Genomic DNA, 17,750 nt, shown 5'->3' on the forward strand with positions numbered 1-17,750 from the left:
GATTAGCATCTCATATTTTTAAATTCTGTTCCCTTAGGTGCAAGGGGTGGTAAACGTTCTTCCAGAGCGAACCTAATCTCCGTCGCTGTCATAGTTCGAGAAGTTATCTTGTCTTTATTTATTTCAATTGTAATATTTCTTTCATCCTTGTTGTATAATTTCTATACTTAATAGTACTTCATGAAGCTCTGTATACTGTCTTGGACATTTATGTATTAATTATGCACGGAATTACTGTTATTCATTTGGAGTGCTGTAAATTTGTGGAATCAAATTGTAGTATTGTGGGAGGAATAAGGGGATGAATATAGAAGTACGTTTTCAGTGCAGGAAATTTGTGGTAAGTCCAACCCTTAGGGGAGGTTCTGCTGGATTTTCCATTGGAAGGTCCAGTAGGGTTTCCCTGACATCAGAGCTTGTTTAGGGTTCCGGTGAGGAATTTTGGACGGGTCCTGACAGTTGGTATCAGAGCATAGGTTCTTATAATCCTAAGGGACTGTGCATTGCTGTACAGCCCATCCGTAAATTTCTCCCTTTTGTAATCGTGCTTAAGTGTTTTTATCTCTAAACTCTTGTTTGTTTTTTCAGAATTTGCTACAATGCGTAGGCAGGACGCACGTAGTTCTCCGGAACGCTCGGCTGAGAGTTCCGGGAGTAGATCGAGCCTTAGAAATCTTATCTCTCAACTAACTCGAGCCTTAGGAAGTTCAAGCTCTAGTAATCATTCTGTGGTCCAGGCTCGACGATTGGGAGCCGTGAATTTCGATGGAAGCCAAGGCCCAGCTGTAGCTATGAATTAGCTATCTAACATGGAGAAAATCCTAAAAGAAGGGATACAGTGCCCCGACGAAGGTATGGCTAGGATCTCCGGTTTCATGTTAGAAGGAGACTCCTGGAAGTGGTGGAAAGTGGAAAAAACTCGTAGAAGGCATACATGGGATCAGTTTAAGGTTGTCTTCACTACCGAATATTGCCCTCTTGCCTATCGTGAGGCCAGAAGGAGAGAGTTTGAGGAGCTGCAACAGGGGAACATGACTGTTTCCGAGTACGAGAGAAAGTTTCGGGAACTATCTGAATTCTGCATGCACATGATTCCCGATGACCATACGAAGAAGGTGAGGTTTATAGATGGCTTGAACGAGAACATAGCCCTCACCCTTACTGGATCAGTGCATCCTACTTATCAGTCCGCTAGGGATGCAGCGCTGGAATTAGAGAGGCAGGTGGAGATGCACAAACCTTCGAGGCGTAGATCATTTGAAGGTGGGGCACCTAGTCAGGGAGCATCCAGGAAGAGCCATAGTTCGGCTCATCGAGTAGTGGTGGACCGAGCCCACGAGACAGATTTCAGCGGAGAAGCAGTTATCGTATGCCCCAGACAGCTCGCCATTCGATCAGTGGGGATACAAGCTCGTATCAGCAGTCACACCTTGGTCTTACGCGGACTTGTCCAATTTGTAAGAGGAAGCATTTCAGGCAGTGCCAGATGGATGGTGTATGTTTTCAGTGTGGGCAGCCAAACCATATAAGGAGGGAGTGCCCTTATGGTAGTGGCAGTGTGTTAGGGGCAGGTAGGCGAGCACAGCATATTAGTGAATTTCAGGGTTAGAGTTCCCAGGGGAGTCAAGCAGCAGGAGGTTCATTGGGATCGGCCCAACCGTCTGCAAGATCGAGTCGAGGTAGAGGAAGGAAGCCCCAACAGACAGGTCAAGGTTGAGTGTTCACTATGACACAGCAGGAAGCCCTGGCCACACCTGACGTTGTTACAGGTACTTTGAATATTTTTGGTAATGATGCACTTATGCTTATAGACCCGAGAGCAACACATTCATTCATCTCAAAGGAATTTGTCACTCGGGTCGGTATGACCCCTACTCCTTTAGGATGTCTATTAGAAATAGCCACTCCTGCAGGAGAATCCTTGTGGCCTAGCCAGTTGATCAAGGAGTGTTTCTTCTGTATCGAAGATCAAGTGATGGAAGCGAACTTGATCCTGTTAGATCTATCCGGACTTGACGTAATCTTGGGCATGGATTGGTTAGCAAGGAACCATGCTTCCGTAGATTGTTATAGCAAAGAACTTACATTTAGGAGGTCAGGTTTACCTGAAGTGGTATTTCGTGGGGAAGTTGGGAGGCCTTTGCCAAGATTAATATCTACCCTCACCGCCAAGAAGCTACTGAATAAGGGTTGCCAAGGGTATTTAGCTCATGTGATAGATACCTAAGTAAGTGGGGTCAGATTGGAAGACATGTCTGTTGTGAGGGATTTTCCAGATGTGTTTCCTGAGGAGTTACCGGGATTGCCTCCAGAAAGGGAAGTTGACTTTTCCATTGAATTAATTCCGGGTACCGTGCCTATTTCTCTACCACCATATCGAATGGCTCCAGCGGAGTTAAGGGAGCTAAAGGTCCAATTGCAAGATTTACTAGATAAGGGGTTTATTAGACCAAGCATATCACCATGGGGAGCTCCAGTATTGTTTGTGAAGAAGAAGGATGGTAGTCTAAGACTGTGCATCAACTACCGACAACTTAACAAGGTGACCATCCCTAATCGTTACCCATTTCCAAGGATAGATGACCTATTTGATCAACTCCAAGGTGCCAAAGTGTTTTCCAAGATCGACTTAAGATTTGGATATCATCAGTTAAGGATTCGAGAGTAAGATATTGCTAAAACTGCCTTTAGGACGAGGTACGGACATTATGAATTCCTAGTGATGTCATTCGGACTTACCAATGCCTCAGCAGCTTTTATGGATTTGATGAACTGAGTGTTTCGTCCATACTTGGATCGTTTGGTCATTGTATTTATAGATGACATCCTGATCTATTCTAGGAGCCAAGAGGAGCACGTGAGGCATTTGAAGAGAGTGCTCCAAACTTTAAGACAGCATCAGCTTTATGCTAAATTTGACAAGTGCGAGTTTTAGTTAAATCAAGTGGGTTTTCTCGGACACATCGTGTCAGCCGAAGGTATCTATGTGGACCCTGAAAAGGTGAAGACAGTGTTGAATTGGGAGTGCCTTACTACTGTGAGGGAAGTACGAAGTTTTCTTGGATTAGCTGGATACTACCATCGTTTTATAGAAGGGTTTTCGAGAATTGCCGGACTGCTTCACAACTTAACCCGAAAGAATGTTGAATTTAGTTAGACGGACAGGTGTGAGCAGAGTTTTCAGGAATTGAAGCAAAGGTTAACATCCGCACCTATCTTAACTTTACCTAATGGGAATGAGGGTTTTGAAGTCTATTGTGATGCATCCCATCAAGGGTTGGGTTGCGTGCTAATGCAGAATCAAAGGGTGGTAGCATATGCCTTACGGCAACTGAAGTAGCATGAGCAAAACTACCCTACGCATGACTTAGAATTGGCGGCGGTAGTCTTTGCTCTAAAGAAGTGGAGACACTACTTGTATGGGGCCATGTGCCAAATTTATACCGACCACAAAAGCCTTAAGTACATTTTCACTCAAAAGGAATTAAATATGAGGCAAAGGAGATGGATGAAGTTATTGAAGGATTATGACTGTGTGATTGATTATCACCTGGACAAGGCGAATGTAGTAGCAGATGCTTTGAGTAGGAAGGCTATCGGATCTCTTGCTCACATTCAAGCCATCCAACTACCTCTCATGGTGGAGTTGAAGAAAATGGGGGTGTTAATGCATATGCATCCTTCTAGAGTCCTTATGGCTAGTTTTCAGGTGCGACCGATGTTAATGGATCGTATATTGGAGACTCAAATGGAAGACCCTAAATTGAGGACAATTAAGAGCAATGTACAAGAAGGTCTTGATCCAGAGTTTTCCATAAGGAGGGATGGGGCCCTCGTGTATAAAGGACGACTTTGCGTTCCTGATATTCCAGAACTCAAGAAGGAGATCTTAGAGGAGGTGCATAGCTCGATATATGTGATGCATCCTGGGAGTACCAAAATGTACCGAATGCTTGTTAAGTATTATTGGTGGATTGGCATGAAGAGGGAAGTGGCAGATTTTGTATCAAAATGCCTAATTTGTCAACAACTAAAGGCAGAAAGATAGAAACCTTCGGGACTACTCCAATCCTTACCTATTCCCGTATGGAAGTGGGAAGAACTCAACATGGATTTTGTGTTCAAGCTTCCCCCTACACCTAGGAGATATGATGGTGTTTGGGTGATCATTGATCATCTTACCAAGTCGGCACACTTCTTACCGGTATGAGAGCATTTTTCACCCGAGAAATTAGCCCAGTTGTTCATGCAACGTATTGTGAGTCTTCATGGAGTACTGCTAGCCATCGTATCCGATCGAGATACACGTTTTACTTCATGACTATGGTGGAAGTTAGCTGATGCATTAGGAGCAAGACTTAACTACAGCACCACCTTTCACCCGCAATCTGATGGACAAGCTGAGCTCACAATTCAGACATTAGAAGATATGCTAAGGTCTTATAAATTTCGCGGTAGCTGGGATGAACAATTTCCATTGATAGAATTTGTTTATAACAATAGTTATCAGGCGAGTATTAGCATGTCCCCGTATGAGGCCTTATATGGGAGGCAATGTCGGACACTTTTGTGCTGGAGTGAAGTAGGAGAAGAGAGACTCCTTGCAACGAATAATGCGATTGGATCTGAGTATTTACGGATGACCTTGGACAAGGTGAAGATCATTCGGGATCAGTTTGAGGTTGCCCAAGATCGACAGAAGAGTTACGCCGATGTGCGTAGGAAGGATTTGGAATTTGAAGTAGGAGATTGGGTATTCCTAAAGTTATCTCCATAGAAAGTAGTAGTATGCTTTGGTCGACGAGCTAAGTTGAGTCCTCGTTATATTGGGCCTTACGAGATTACGGAGAGGATTGGCCCCGTGGCTTATAGATTAGCATTACCAGAAGAGCTAGCCCGAGTGCACAACATATTTCATGTTTCGATGCTATGGAAATATATTGCAGACCCATCACACGCACTCGAGACTCCTGACATAGAATTGAGGGAAGATCTTTTGTATGTAGAGCAACCAGTGCAGATTTTGGATCGCGAGGAGCGGGTGCTACGTAACAAGACTATTCCTTTAGTTAAAGTTTTATGGCGGAATCATTTAATTGAGGAAGCAACGTGGGAGCCCGAAGCGCAAATGCGTGATCAGTATCCCTATCTGTTCTAGTGACGTGCAAAAATTTCGAGGACGAAATTCTTATAACGGGGGAAGGTTGTAACACCCCGTCCCAAACCACATCGGAATTCTTGCACGTTGACCGAGGTTAACCACTGACCGAGTGGGTCAAAAGTTGACTTTTTGTTCCAGTTGAAATTTCTAGTTGACCGTGGTACCGTAGCGAAGTACATGATGCCCCAAGTTCGTAGACTAGTAGCACGTTGAAAACGGAGCTACGATTTGAAAGTTATGGGCAAAACAAGTCGAGATTCAAATTGCCCAAAAGGTGCCAGGAGTTGACTTATTATGGTTGTAGAATTTTATTTTGACTTTTGTATGGTTGTAAAATACTCATTGATACGATTTCATAAACTAGCGGCATGCTTAAATTGGACATCTAGTTAAAACGTTATGGACATGTGAAGTTTTTCGAATACCGTAATATTTTAATATATCTGGCTTAAGTGAACAGTGATGCCACATGTTGACATCTGAGAGGTCCACGTGGGTGAACAGTGTCACCCACGGTGGCTTTTATTTTGGCAAAACGGGGGGGGAGGGGGACGAGAGAGAGAGACAGAAAACCATTGGCCGCCGGAGTTGCAAACTTTTCCGGTCGAATCTTGCCACACACACCAGCCAGGCAGGAGCGCCTCTCCATTCCCGGCCAACCCCTAAAATTTCACGGCCAACCGACCGGCGACGCCCCCAGATCGGGGCTTTTTCCGGTGGCGGCGCCGATTTCTTCAACCGCTGAGATCTCCTCATTCCGGCCTCCATTCTTGTCACCACCAGTCCCGTTGAGGCCCTCTCCCTTCAATCTACAAAACTCCCAAAAATCTTGGCCACCTGCCACCGCACGCACCGCCGGCGGTGACGGTTCCCTGTGACCGCGACGGCTCACCGAAGAAATCACTATTCCGGCAACTACCCAGTTGCACCGTCGGTCCCTCCCCACTAATTCCGACACCTTGAACTCAGATCCGGGGTCCTTTTCCTCCAATTCGAGACGGTTTGAGAGAATCGAAGAGTTGAATCCCAAAAGCTTTCCAGCGATATTCCGGCCACCTCGGGTTCGATCTCCGGGAAGTAAGACCGGATTCGTAATCCTCATCACTCAAGCTTTAATTCGGTATATTACTGGTCAATTTTGGTTGTTGTTTGTGTTTGCTCTCCGGATACCCATTTGAGTGTTACCTAATTAAAATATTAAAATAATTGGTTTGGTGTATTGTGGATATTTTAGGTGCATGTGTGGGTAGTGGAGTTGATCCTACAAAGGATCTTGATTGATATACGTGCTTAAGGTGAGTGATCCACCTTTAAAACTATTTTTGGGTGATTAATATATTTATTTGGTGTTAATTTGATATCTAGAATTATGCTCATGTGGTGGAATTTAAATATAATTGTGGAAAAAAATATTATTTTTATGTACGCATATGTTTATTGCTGCTAAATGAAAATTTGGTTTATTAATGGATTTTTGATTACTATTATGATTTAATTGTATTTATCACGCATGAGCAAGGTGGTTTCATTTAATTAATTGTATATGTGGTTTTAATATTATTTTTGGACATGATTTGATTTTAAATATTTCAAGGAAAATATTGGTTTAAATTGGTGGTTTCAAATTTTATAATTATGCCCGTGAAACATTATTTGATGGACTTTGTGATACGAAAAAAATTATTTGTATATTGTTATCGGTGGATTTGTACTGGAAATGTTAAAGAAAAATGTGGGAGGTTGAGTTCGAAAAATGGTATAATTCCCACAATGGATTTTGGAAAAGTTTATGTATTTTTTTATAATAAAATTTGGTTATTTATTTTAGACGCACTCATACAGTACTGGTGTTCTGTACTGTATATGTGGATGAGCGCGCAAGTTATAATGTCTCCCGTGAGTTGCCATTGGACCGAGGGCAGGCAAGTTTTATGTGATGCGCATCAGCCGCCCCCCTCCGTGACCGGGATGACGGTTTTAGCAGCGGTGTTGTCGGGATGCAGAAGTGACCGTATGCAAGTTTCTCTCTTTAACCCCCCACCAGTCGGTGCTCGGGACGCTGGGTATCGGAGGGCATCACTGGTATATGGTGTGGTGCGTCATGTATAAATTTTCAGTTAGAAATTTTAAACCCTAAAGTGTTCTAAAATTATTTATTTATTTATTACATTTTATTTATATTTGGATTATTTAATTATTATTTATTAAATTAATGATTCCTTGATTTTTGGGCTTACGAATAATCGGGTTTTGCGAAAATGTTTTAAAAGGGGAACATTTCCAACGGAGTAAATAGTAAGGGTTTTGAGAGAAAATATTACTTTCAAATGATTGTTGTTTATTTATTTATTTGTTTGGTATTGAGTAATTAAATTCCTTTTATTGTTATATTATTAATATTAAAAGTGTACATTAAATATGGTCACTTACTGAGATGATTAGCATATCATATTTTTAAATTCCGTTCCCTTAGGTGCAAGGGGTGGTAGACGTTCTTCCGAAGCGAACCTAATCTCCGTCGATGTCATAGTTTGAGAAGTTATCTTGTCTTCATTTATTTCAATTGTAATATTTCTTTCATCCTTATTGTATAATTTCTATATTTAATAGTACTTTATGAAGCTCTGTATACTGTCTTGGACATTTGTGTATTAATTATGCACGGAATTACTGTTATTCATTTGGAGTGCTGTAAATTTGTGGAATCAAATTGTAGTATTGTGAGAGGAATAAAGGGATGAATATAGAAGTGTGTTTTTAGTGCAGGAAATTTGTGGTAAGTCCAACCCTTAGGGGAGGTTCTGCCGGATTTTCCATTGGAAGGTCCGGTAGGATTTCCCTGGGATCAGGGCTTGTCTAGGGTTCCAGTGAGGAATTTTGGACGGGTCCTGACATTGATATTTAATATCATCTTTAATATTTTTTTGAAGAAAGTATTATTTTCCGTAGTTTATTTTTTGAAAATTAAAATTTTTTGAAGAAAATATAATTTTTAATATTTTAGAAGAAAATATAGTTTTTAATATTTTTGGAAGAAAACATTTTTTTATTTTGGTTTTGAAGAAAATATTATTTTTTTGAATAATTGTTTTATAAGAATATATCAATTTTAATATTTCTTAAAAAATATCATTTTTACCTATTTTTTGAAGAAAATATTATTTTTAACACTTTTTCTTAACAAAATATTATTTTGAAAATAATTTTGTGAATAAAATATTATTTTTAATATTTAGATAATACAAAAATGGATTAAATTACGTGGGAAAGGATATTTTTGTCAAAGTAAAATATTTTTTTTAGCATTTAGTTAGTTTGTAGGGAGCAATGTGTTATACAAAACCAAAACCAAAGAGGTTTACTTGTTATTTTAATAGTGTAAGCAGATTAGTTGTACGTGTCAAATAATTCAGGAGGATTTTGCATTATTTACTTTTTTAATTTTACAATTCTTAAAAATTATGTATTGTCATTAATTATTATTATTATTATTATTTTTAAAATTTTTCGTGTGTGTGTGTTAATGTATCATCTATCTATTTGAAAGAAAGAAATTATTGATTCCTTTTTATCCAAATATTACCATACGCCCGTTCGAAATGAGGAATTGCACCGGATTGAGCTTGAATTCTTTATCAGATCTTTTTTTTTTTTTTTTTGAAAAAAAAAAGGTAAGATTTCATATATCACATTAAAACATCATACATATCAGCACAAAGCAAATTGAGAAGCCACTGTGGGCCCTTTTCAAGCCATGTTTCTAAATTAGAGAACCCCGTAGCATATTTTGCAATACAGTGGACTATATTATTTTTTGGGTTTTTTCGATAAATAGCCACTTTACAATTGCATTTTAGAAAAATAGCAAATTTTTTTATTTTTTTAAAAACTAACCAATATTTTACCCGTTTGGACTAAAGTACCCTTATCTATATATATATATATATATATATATATTTTGTTCTTTTCTCTATCAAAAGGCCTTTTATTTTTTTTGGTTTCGGTTTTGTTTTTTTTACTTTCCCTTTGAAAACGTTTGAAAACGCAGCTAGGGTATTTCAAAAATTACCATCCCGGCCACCATTTTCACCGACATTCGTCTCCCATTCGCCGGCATCGTCCTCGTCCATTGTTGTGTCGGCAAGAGCGGTTCGATTGAGAGCTACCAGAGACAGAAGAATGCTCCTCTGTCCATAGAATGTTTGCATATGGTAAAGTCCAATAAACTATTTAGTGGTTTTGTGGACACTTCGGTTTGAAAATTTTGGATAAGATGAAGATGAACTGTTAATGATTTTCTATGTATGCTTTAAACATGCCAATAGTGTATTGGAGCATTTTGGTGAAATGAAACTTGAAAAATTTGCTTGTCTTGCTGATTTATTCTATGGTCAGCTTATTTGCAGATTTTATGTGGGTTTGGATGAGACATGCTGTCTTACTTCTGTGTAGGGTTTAAAAAAACCTTTTTATTTTGAGATTCAAATCGGGACTGCATAATTAGAATTTTGTATGGCTTTGTTCCAATGCCTTGGGCTGACAAAGTTAAATGGGTTGCAGTGATGTGAAAAATTGACCCCTAATTTATCGCTACAAGTTATCTTCCTGATGATAGAAGTTTTGTACTTTGTCTTCTTGTTATCAATTCCTTTTCAGTTGTAAATTTCTCTTACTACGTAATTTTAGGTATCTAAATGCATGCAGCCATATGATTGTTAATGTCCTTTGGACATCTTTCCACATTGGCTATCATTATTTGGTATGTGAACTTTATGCCAGTTAATGCTTGCGGTGTTATGTCTGTTGTATCTTTTCTTTCCTCTGCATTTCCTGGGTGTTTTTGGGGTAAAAGGGAATCATCTTCCTCCTTGTTCTGAGTATTATATATCACCTCCTTTCTTTTCTTTACTTAAATAAAATGATTGGTATTTGTTTGTTCAAACTTATGAATGGACTCCTGTTTGGTATTCTTTCAGAACAATCTTGATGAACTTTTCATGCTCATGCACTTCCTTGATGCTGGGAAGGTTAGTATCTTAAGCATCTAATGCAATGGCAGATATTTTAAGTTACCTTAAAATGGGTATCAAAGTTGATGTTTATAAATTCCCACATTCAGTAATTGATATTTATGCCTTGCAGTTTGGAAGTCTGGAGGAGTTTCAGGAAGAATTTAAGGATATCAATCAAGAGGAGCAGATATCTAGACTTCATAAAATGTTGGCGCCCCATCTTCTCAGAAGTATCAATCTTAGACCTTTTTCAAATGCAAATTTGTTTCTTCAGTTAATTTTTAGGTTTTATTTAATTACTGTTTGGTATTTTAGTTGTCTTGATTAGTTTATTCTTTGTGTTGGCTTTGTTTCTTGAATTCCATTGTTGTTTATAACTTCTTTTATTATTCTTATGATGTCTGAAGTCTGAACTTATTTCCAAATTTTGGAAGAAATGGTTTTGAAAATTTTCCCTGTACAGTCTTTGAATTTTGTGTTCTCTTTTAAGTTGGTAAAAGAATAATAGATCCCTTATATAAATTTTTTAGTGTCTTGGCATAAAACTTGGTACTCAAATTTACTTAACCAATCTATGCCTGCGTGATTTTTTAGCACTGACATTTTTTGTCGAAGGGTTATTTTATTTTACTTGGACACAGCTATTCTCAGTTCTTCAATTCTTGTTTTGTTTTTCCCTGGTTCCTTTGTCTCTGCATTTATTCAGTGGACTAAATCTGCATTGTATGTGCATACAGGTCCCATTTGGGACCCATTCATGCATTCTGGAGGGTTTCAATGCCAATTGCTGGAAATGTAGTTTGGGGTCTATGATTTGACTGGAAAACTATCTTGATTGTTGTTACCATCGATTTATGTGAAATTGAGATTTTTCCTTTTTTGAAATCCTATGTGAAAGTGAGGTTGATGATTATGATTTTAATGACAGTGCTTATCTTATAAATATTCGTTCTTTTTATTAGCATGGATCACTGTATGTGCTGACCAGATTACATCTTTCCACTTTATTAGCTTATTAACTACCATTATTTGAGCATGCAACACAAATAAGTGTTCCTATTACTTGAACAATTTTGGTTGATTTGTGTTGAGAATTTGAACTTCAATCAAATTAGTTATGATCATTGTTGCAGTCAAGTTTTGATGGAGTCTCTCATTTCTAAGTTCATTGTACATGTCATGGTTTTTAAAGGTGTAGAAGCTAGATGATATTTTGAAAATCAATCTCCTTTCACTTTCAAGTTTGAGAGAAGAAAAAAAATTATTGCTTCCATTTTGTTGGTACAAATCAATATCACTCTTTGTTGGCTTCTCTATCCGATGGGAACCTTGCATGTGGTTTTAGATGGGTGTTTGGTGAGATGTCATTGTTGAGTTTTGAAGCTTTTTAAGTTTGGATTTCTTGCATTTCAGCTTGAACAAATTTGATTGCTGAATGGTTACTAATATTGATTTTCTATTTCTTTCAGCATTGGAGGAGCAACTGATGGACTGAGCAGAAAATTGAAGCACAAAATTTGCGATCATGGAGCTACAAGTGCAAGTTGATAAAATTACACATACACTCACAGAGATAGATAAAGAGAGAGAGAGATATATAAATAGATAGAGAAGCATTGGTGGTGGTTTGTCCCCCATTAATGTAAGTTGCTTCTCTGTACAACATAGAAAATATTTTGCAAACTAATTTCGCTTTAATGTAATGAACTTATCTGAAAACCTTTAGTTGTGCTGTATTGAATGAGTTTTACAATTTTGAACCTTGTCATTATGAGCTATGCTTATAATATTGTGTTATTTGGTGTGACAGAAATGTTTGTGTTGCATGGTTAGAATGTGAAATGTGAAATTAAAACTATTATGAAGTTGTCTTTTTGTTTGAATCTAATGGGAGGTTTGAATGTGAAACCATAATATATATATCTATGGGTTATCCTTAGGAAGCAATATATAATGTACACTACTAATGTATAATGTATTATGCACTGGTTTGAAAATATTCTTTAGCCATTTTCATTATATTGTTGCACAAATCCCGTTAGGTGTATGTTATTTTGGTTTTGGAAAATTTTCCAACCCGAGGAAAATATTTCCTCTTTTTTTTCTTCTAGCGGGAATTTTTTTACTCCTGGAGGAAAAAATTTCCTCCAGGCGGAAAATGTTTTCCTCCTGGAGGAAATTTTTTCCTCCAGGCGGAAAACCTTTTCCTCCAGGCGGAAAACCTTTTCCTCCAGGCGGAAAACCTTTTCCTCCAGGCGGAAAAATTGTCCTTCAGGCTTTTCTCGTGTCGGAAAAAACGTTTCCTCCATCTGTTATGTTTTGTTGTATTTGATTTGCAGATAAATGGATTCAGATTACCAACGAAGGTTTTGAGACTCGGAGATATCGAGGACAAAGGTTAATTGTAGATCGAACTTCTGGAAAGCTGTGTCGGATATTAAGTTCAAGCTGACTCCAGCCCAAATAAAGAAGTTTGAGGATAGCTGTTTTGGCCACTTTTTGAAGGCCAACAAGATACAATTTAGTGGCCACATCGTCAACAGCATGCTGTATAGGCAATGTGTTTGCGACGACAAGGACTCTATGGTATTCAATTTTGGAGGGCGTGGTGCTAGATTTACACAGAGAGACTTCACCATAATTACAGGTCTACGGTTTGGTTACGAACCCAATAGGCAGGTTAACATCTCTACTCGTATTAGTGACACGTATTTTGGCGGAAAGCGAAAGGTCACTAATTCGGAGATAACCGAAGCTTTCATGATAGCACAGTGTCAAGACAATGATGAAGCTGACGATGATAGATTGAAGTTGGCTTTATTATATTTCCTAGAGACGGTTCTTCTAGGCAAAGAAAGCATGGCCACCGCACCTCATAATCACTTGGAGATGGTGGACGATTTAGAGTACTTCAATAACTATCCATGGGGTACTTTATCGTATACTACCACCATTAGATCGTTGAAGAGTGCTTTTGAGCATAGAGAGTCCATCGCTTTAAACAAGTCAAAGAGTTATAGTCTTTGTGGGTTTCCTTTGGCTTTCATGGTAAGTTTGTTACACTATTATTTAAAGTTTGTTACACTTGTATTTATGGTGTGTATTTCGTTACTTATTCATTACTAATTAATTGTTTGACAGATTTGGGGTTATGAGACAATTCCTTCATTGGGTCAAGCATTCGGAAAGAAGTTGCCGAACATGGCATTCCCTCGAATTCTTAATTGGCATTTTTCACAAGTGCCAAGATTTGAGAAGGCCACTGAACTCTTCGATCATCGTGATGTAAGTCTATGAGTTCTTCCACTTATATGTACAAATATATATATATATATAAATATACATTCCAACATAATAATATTATTTATACACTTTTGCAGTATTTGTATGAATATTAGTATTACTTGCTAATCACTTGATTATAATCCCTTTTGTCTTTTGCAGTATCCCGTTCATGGCTTAATGAATGTGACTGAAGTTGAGCATGCATATATCGGCAACTTGGCATTGGATGTACATCATGACAATACTCCATACAATGTTGCACCTGCTGTTCAAGACAAGCCACCACAGGCAAGTCATGATGAAAAAGATGAAGGTATTCCACTTACAAGAAGTGGAATAAGTAAGAAACGGAAAGAGGCGTCTGTGGAAATTATGGGAAAAGGAGGGAGGCGGCGAATGGGACATAAGCCGACAGACTAGCCTTCTTCATCGACTGCAGGAGTTGCTGCTCATGTTCATGTTGAACCATCGACTCCATCCCAACCTCCAACGACTCCATCCCATGATGAGGTTTGAATAAATTGTATGAATGTTTATCTTTTTTTCATTATTGCAAGTATTAATAATTATTATTTCTTTTAGGTACCTTTGAGAGAGAGATTAACAATCCTTGAAGGCGAAGTGGCTAGTGTACGGCAAGACGTTAAGGATTTACGAATCGCCATGCTTAGAGAGTTTGCAAGTTTGGACACCAAGCTTGATAAGTTAATGAAGCACCAAGGAGTGGGAGTTAGTGCTGACGGGTTGGGAGATGGGATGGACGTTGAAGGGGATGAAAATAAAGAAGAGTATGGTCCCGATGCGACCCCCGTTGATAGACAGTCACAGCCATATGTTGACGACGATGCAGGACCAAGTGTTACGATTATTGAGAAAGTGTCTCCATCAAAGTTTCCTGCCGGGAGACGTGCAAGAAAGGTAGCAGCTGCTAAGCAAAACATAGATATTGGGAGGAGGGATAGGAAGGCGGCAGCAGCTATTACAACTCCTTATAGTGTCGGAGGCTTGCGGAAAAAACTACAGCGCACTTTACCTGGTGCATCTTCTACTTTGAAGTTCGACCCATACAAACCAGTATCTACGCGACTTGTAAAAAATTTTGACAAATTTATGAAGTCTGGTTGGGCAGCAAAGGTTGATATGGACATTTTGACTGCGGGTAAAGACTTTTTCCAATTGCTTATAAACAGTGAGAAGTGGCTGAATCACGATGTAAGTATTTTTCGATCAAGATTTTTATTTTATAATTTGATAAATTCCATAGATAGTTGTTCAACTGCATGGATGTAATTTAAAATTAACTCGTCTTTCAATGCAGCATATGGAAGTCCTGCCCTACCTATTTCGTGTACGTGCCAATCAATTTCTTGATATTTTTTATCCTAGTTTTGAGGTGCTAGATGGAGGATTTTGGGTAAGTAACGGCTAGGTGTCCTATATGTGGCTATTGTGATTTTAGATAACTAATAAATTATTTTGTTGTAGGTATACATTGAGCAATGTCATGGAAAGCTCATCGACAATCCATCTAAGTTCCAATTCTCATACGCAATGCAAGAATATGTGCTGGGGATTCGAATGAAGGAGTCCAAGCCATGGAAATACGTAAATCATGTAATATATACATGTCCAAATTGTGTAATGTTAACTATTCATTTATTCATGTGCCTTCCTTTATTTATTGTGCTAACTGAAATTCTGTAATGTATTGACAGTTGTTGATTCCACTAAACAAGCACAACATACATTGGGTGGTAGGGCACGTGGACTTAAAAGAGCGTCGCATGACTGTATATGATTCAGATAAGGCTGGTAACCGATACAAGGGACAAATTTATTTCCAGAAATTATGCATAATGTTACCATATTTACTGCGATCTGCATCCTTTTATTAGCAGCGGCCGGATCTTGTAGACTCCATTGACGAGTTTACATGTGAATTGGCACAAAATACCCCTCAGCAAAGTAACGGGTAAAACCTCTTAATACTTACATGTTTGTTGAATAAATATTAACTATTGAATATGGTTCTAATAATACTAATATATGTTATAATAATTGTTTGTTTTTGTAGTGGTGACTGTGGCATATTTACACTAAAGACCATTGAATTCTTACATGCTAGATTACCATTGACATTCACACAACATAACATGGAGTTCTTTAGGAAGAAGTATGCATATGAGGTTTACAACAAAGAACTTAGCATATGAGCTGCGTGGTGATGCTTTTTTCTTTCCTTTTGTCATGTTTATAGATGCATATTATTTATTATATTTGACTTTTAATTGTAAATATAATGGTGGCTTATAATGTTCATTTAACAAAGATAACAATGTGGCATTGATGTAAGGATAAGTAATTGACCTTATAGGAAATGTGCCATGTTTATTTATTAGAATTCCGTAATGCACAAACGCCTTAAGAGCTCAATTGCAAATTTTAAAAAATTTTCCGCTTGTCGAAAATATTTCCTATAGGCCGAAAAATTTTCCTACTGGAGGAAAAATGGAGGAAAAACGTTCCTCCAGTCGGAAATCCCATATGAAGAAAAATTGAAGCCTCTTGATAAATTTCCGCCAGGTGGAAAAATTTTCCTCCAAGCAGAAATAGTTTTCCTCCTGTTGGAAAACATTTCCTCCAAGCGGAAATCGTTGAATAATTTTTACTCCTATTAGAAACTAATTTCCTCCACTTGGAAAATCAATTTCTAATAGATTATATAAGTTAATAGTAGGGTAAAAACAAATTGGGAGTGGAGACAAATATTATATAAGATGAAGATGGAATTAACAAAAAATGTAGTGACATTTAAAATCAATAACCATTTTAAATAAAAATAAAATTGATATATGTTTGTTTTTATTTTCAAAATCATTTGGACATTTCATAAAATGATATGTAAACTAAATATTGAAAATCAATTCCAGAAAGCATCTTTTCATTTAGGATTAAATTCAAAAAAAAAAAAGATATGAAATAATTATCAAAACATATTAAACCATAACACTAAATTAAAAATTTCTAATTCGAAGCATAAGACAATGGATTCGTACATCTCTGCCTATAATGTCCAACACCACCACATCGGCTACATCTATGTCCAATAACATCTTCACCTTCGGATGGTATGCGTTGCATCCTCGGTCTACCGGCTTGCCTACGTGTCCATCTTGGTGGAAGAACAATGCGACTTGCCACGTCATCCGGGACATGCCACTGTTTTTCATCTAACAAAGGATAAATGGACTCAGCATAAGCTGCACGATATGCATCCGCGGTGTAGTAATGAGAACACATGCCATAAGGAGCAATTTTTCGGTCTCTGCAAGCGACAATATAATGATCACAAGGATATTGATCAAGATCGAAGACTTTGCATGAGCATGTTTTTGATTGGAGATTAACTGTACCCCTCAAACTCCCACCTTCCACAAGAAATTCATGCATATTAATGGCTTTCACACGTAGTCCGATGGACTCCAAATTTCGTAGTTTGAGTTGCTCTTCCATATGGTTAGTCACAGGCTTTGTCAATTTTGCATCTGCAGTACGTCGCTCATAAAACCACCTTTGCAGTAAATCCCGTATGTGCTCTATTAATGCTACTATTGGCATCTCTCTAGCATCTAGCAGAATGCTATTCAAGCTTTCTGCAATATTGGTGGTCATGATAGTGTACCTTCTACATGGACAAAGAGAACGTGCCCACCTTGTAAGGTCACATGATCGAATGTAGTGGGCAGCCCTACTGTTTTTTGCCTCAATTTGCTCCATATAAAACTCAAAATCTTTAACCAAATATGCACTAGCTGCAAGCATGAAACATTGTATTATTGATTCATCTTTCGCATGTCCATTTGCTTTAATATTTCTGCTTATATGGTACGTGCACAACGCATGGTATGCATTGGGAAAAACTTTGCGTAATGCCCTTTCAATAGCGGGGTGTCTATCACTCACAAACACCAAATCTGGAAAATCTCCAATGGCATCCTTCAGGTTTTGGAAAAACCATGTATATGCTTGCTCGTTCTCTCCATCTCCAATGCCGAAAGCCAAAGGATATATTTGCTTATTGCCATCCATGCCCGATGCAATATACATGTATCCTTTGTATTTCCCTTTCAATGTAGTTGCATCAATAGCCAATACGGGTCTTATGTGGGATTTAAATCCCCTAATGCTTGCTCCAATCGCCATAAAGAAATATACAAAATTGTTATTATCGTCTGTTTTGATACGTGTAACAGTCCCAGGGTTCTTCGACACTAACTCAAAACAGTAGGCAG

At 38.1% G+C, this 17,750-nt stretch overlaps 1 protein-coding gene across 1 annotated transcript; it reads left to right on the forward strand.

The window, feature by feature from the left end:
• The first annotated feature begins 809 nt into the window (after positions 1-809).
• On the forward strand, positions 810-1,609 carry LOC132804029 (uncharacterized). The gene is made up of 2 exons (XM_060817910.1): positions 810-1,367; positions 1,508-1,609. The coding sequence occupies exons 1-2, from the start codon at positions 810-812 to the stop codon at positions 1,607-1,609; spliced, it is 660 nt and encodes a 219-aa protein (XP_060673893.1).
• Positions 1,610-17,750: the final 16,141 nt, after the last annotated feature.

The sequence above is a fragment of the Ziziphus jujuba genome, chromosome 6 (genome assembly GCF_031755915.1).
Source record: "Ziziphus jujuba cultivar Dongzao chromosome 6, ASM3175591v1".
Classification (NCBI taxonomy): Eukaryota; Viridiplantae; Streptophyta; class Magnoliopsida; order Rosales; family Rhamnaceae; genus Ziziphus; species Ziziphus jujuba.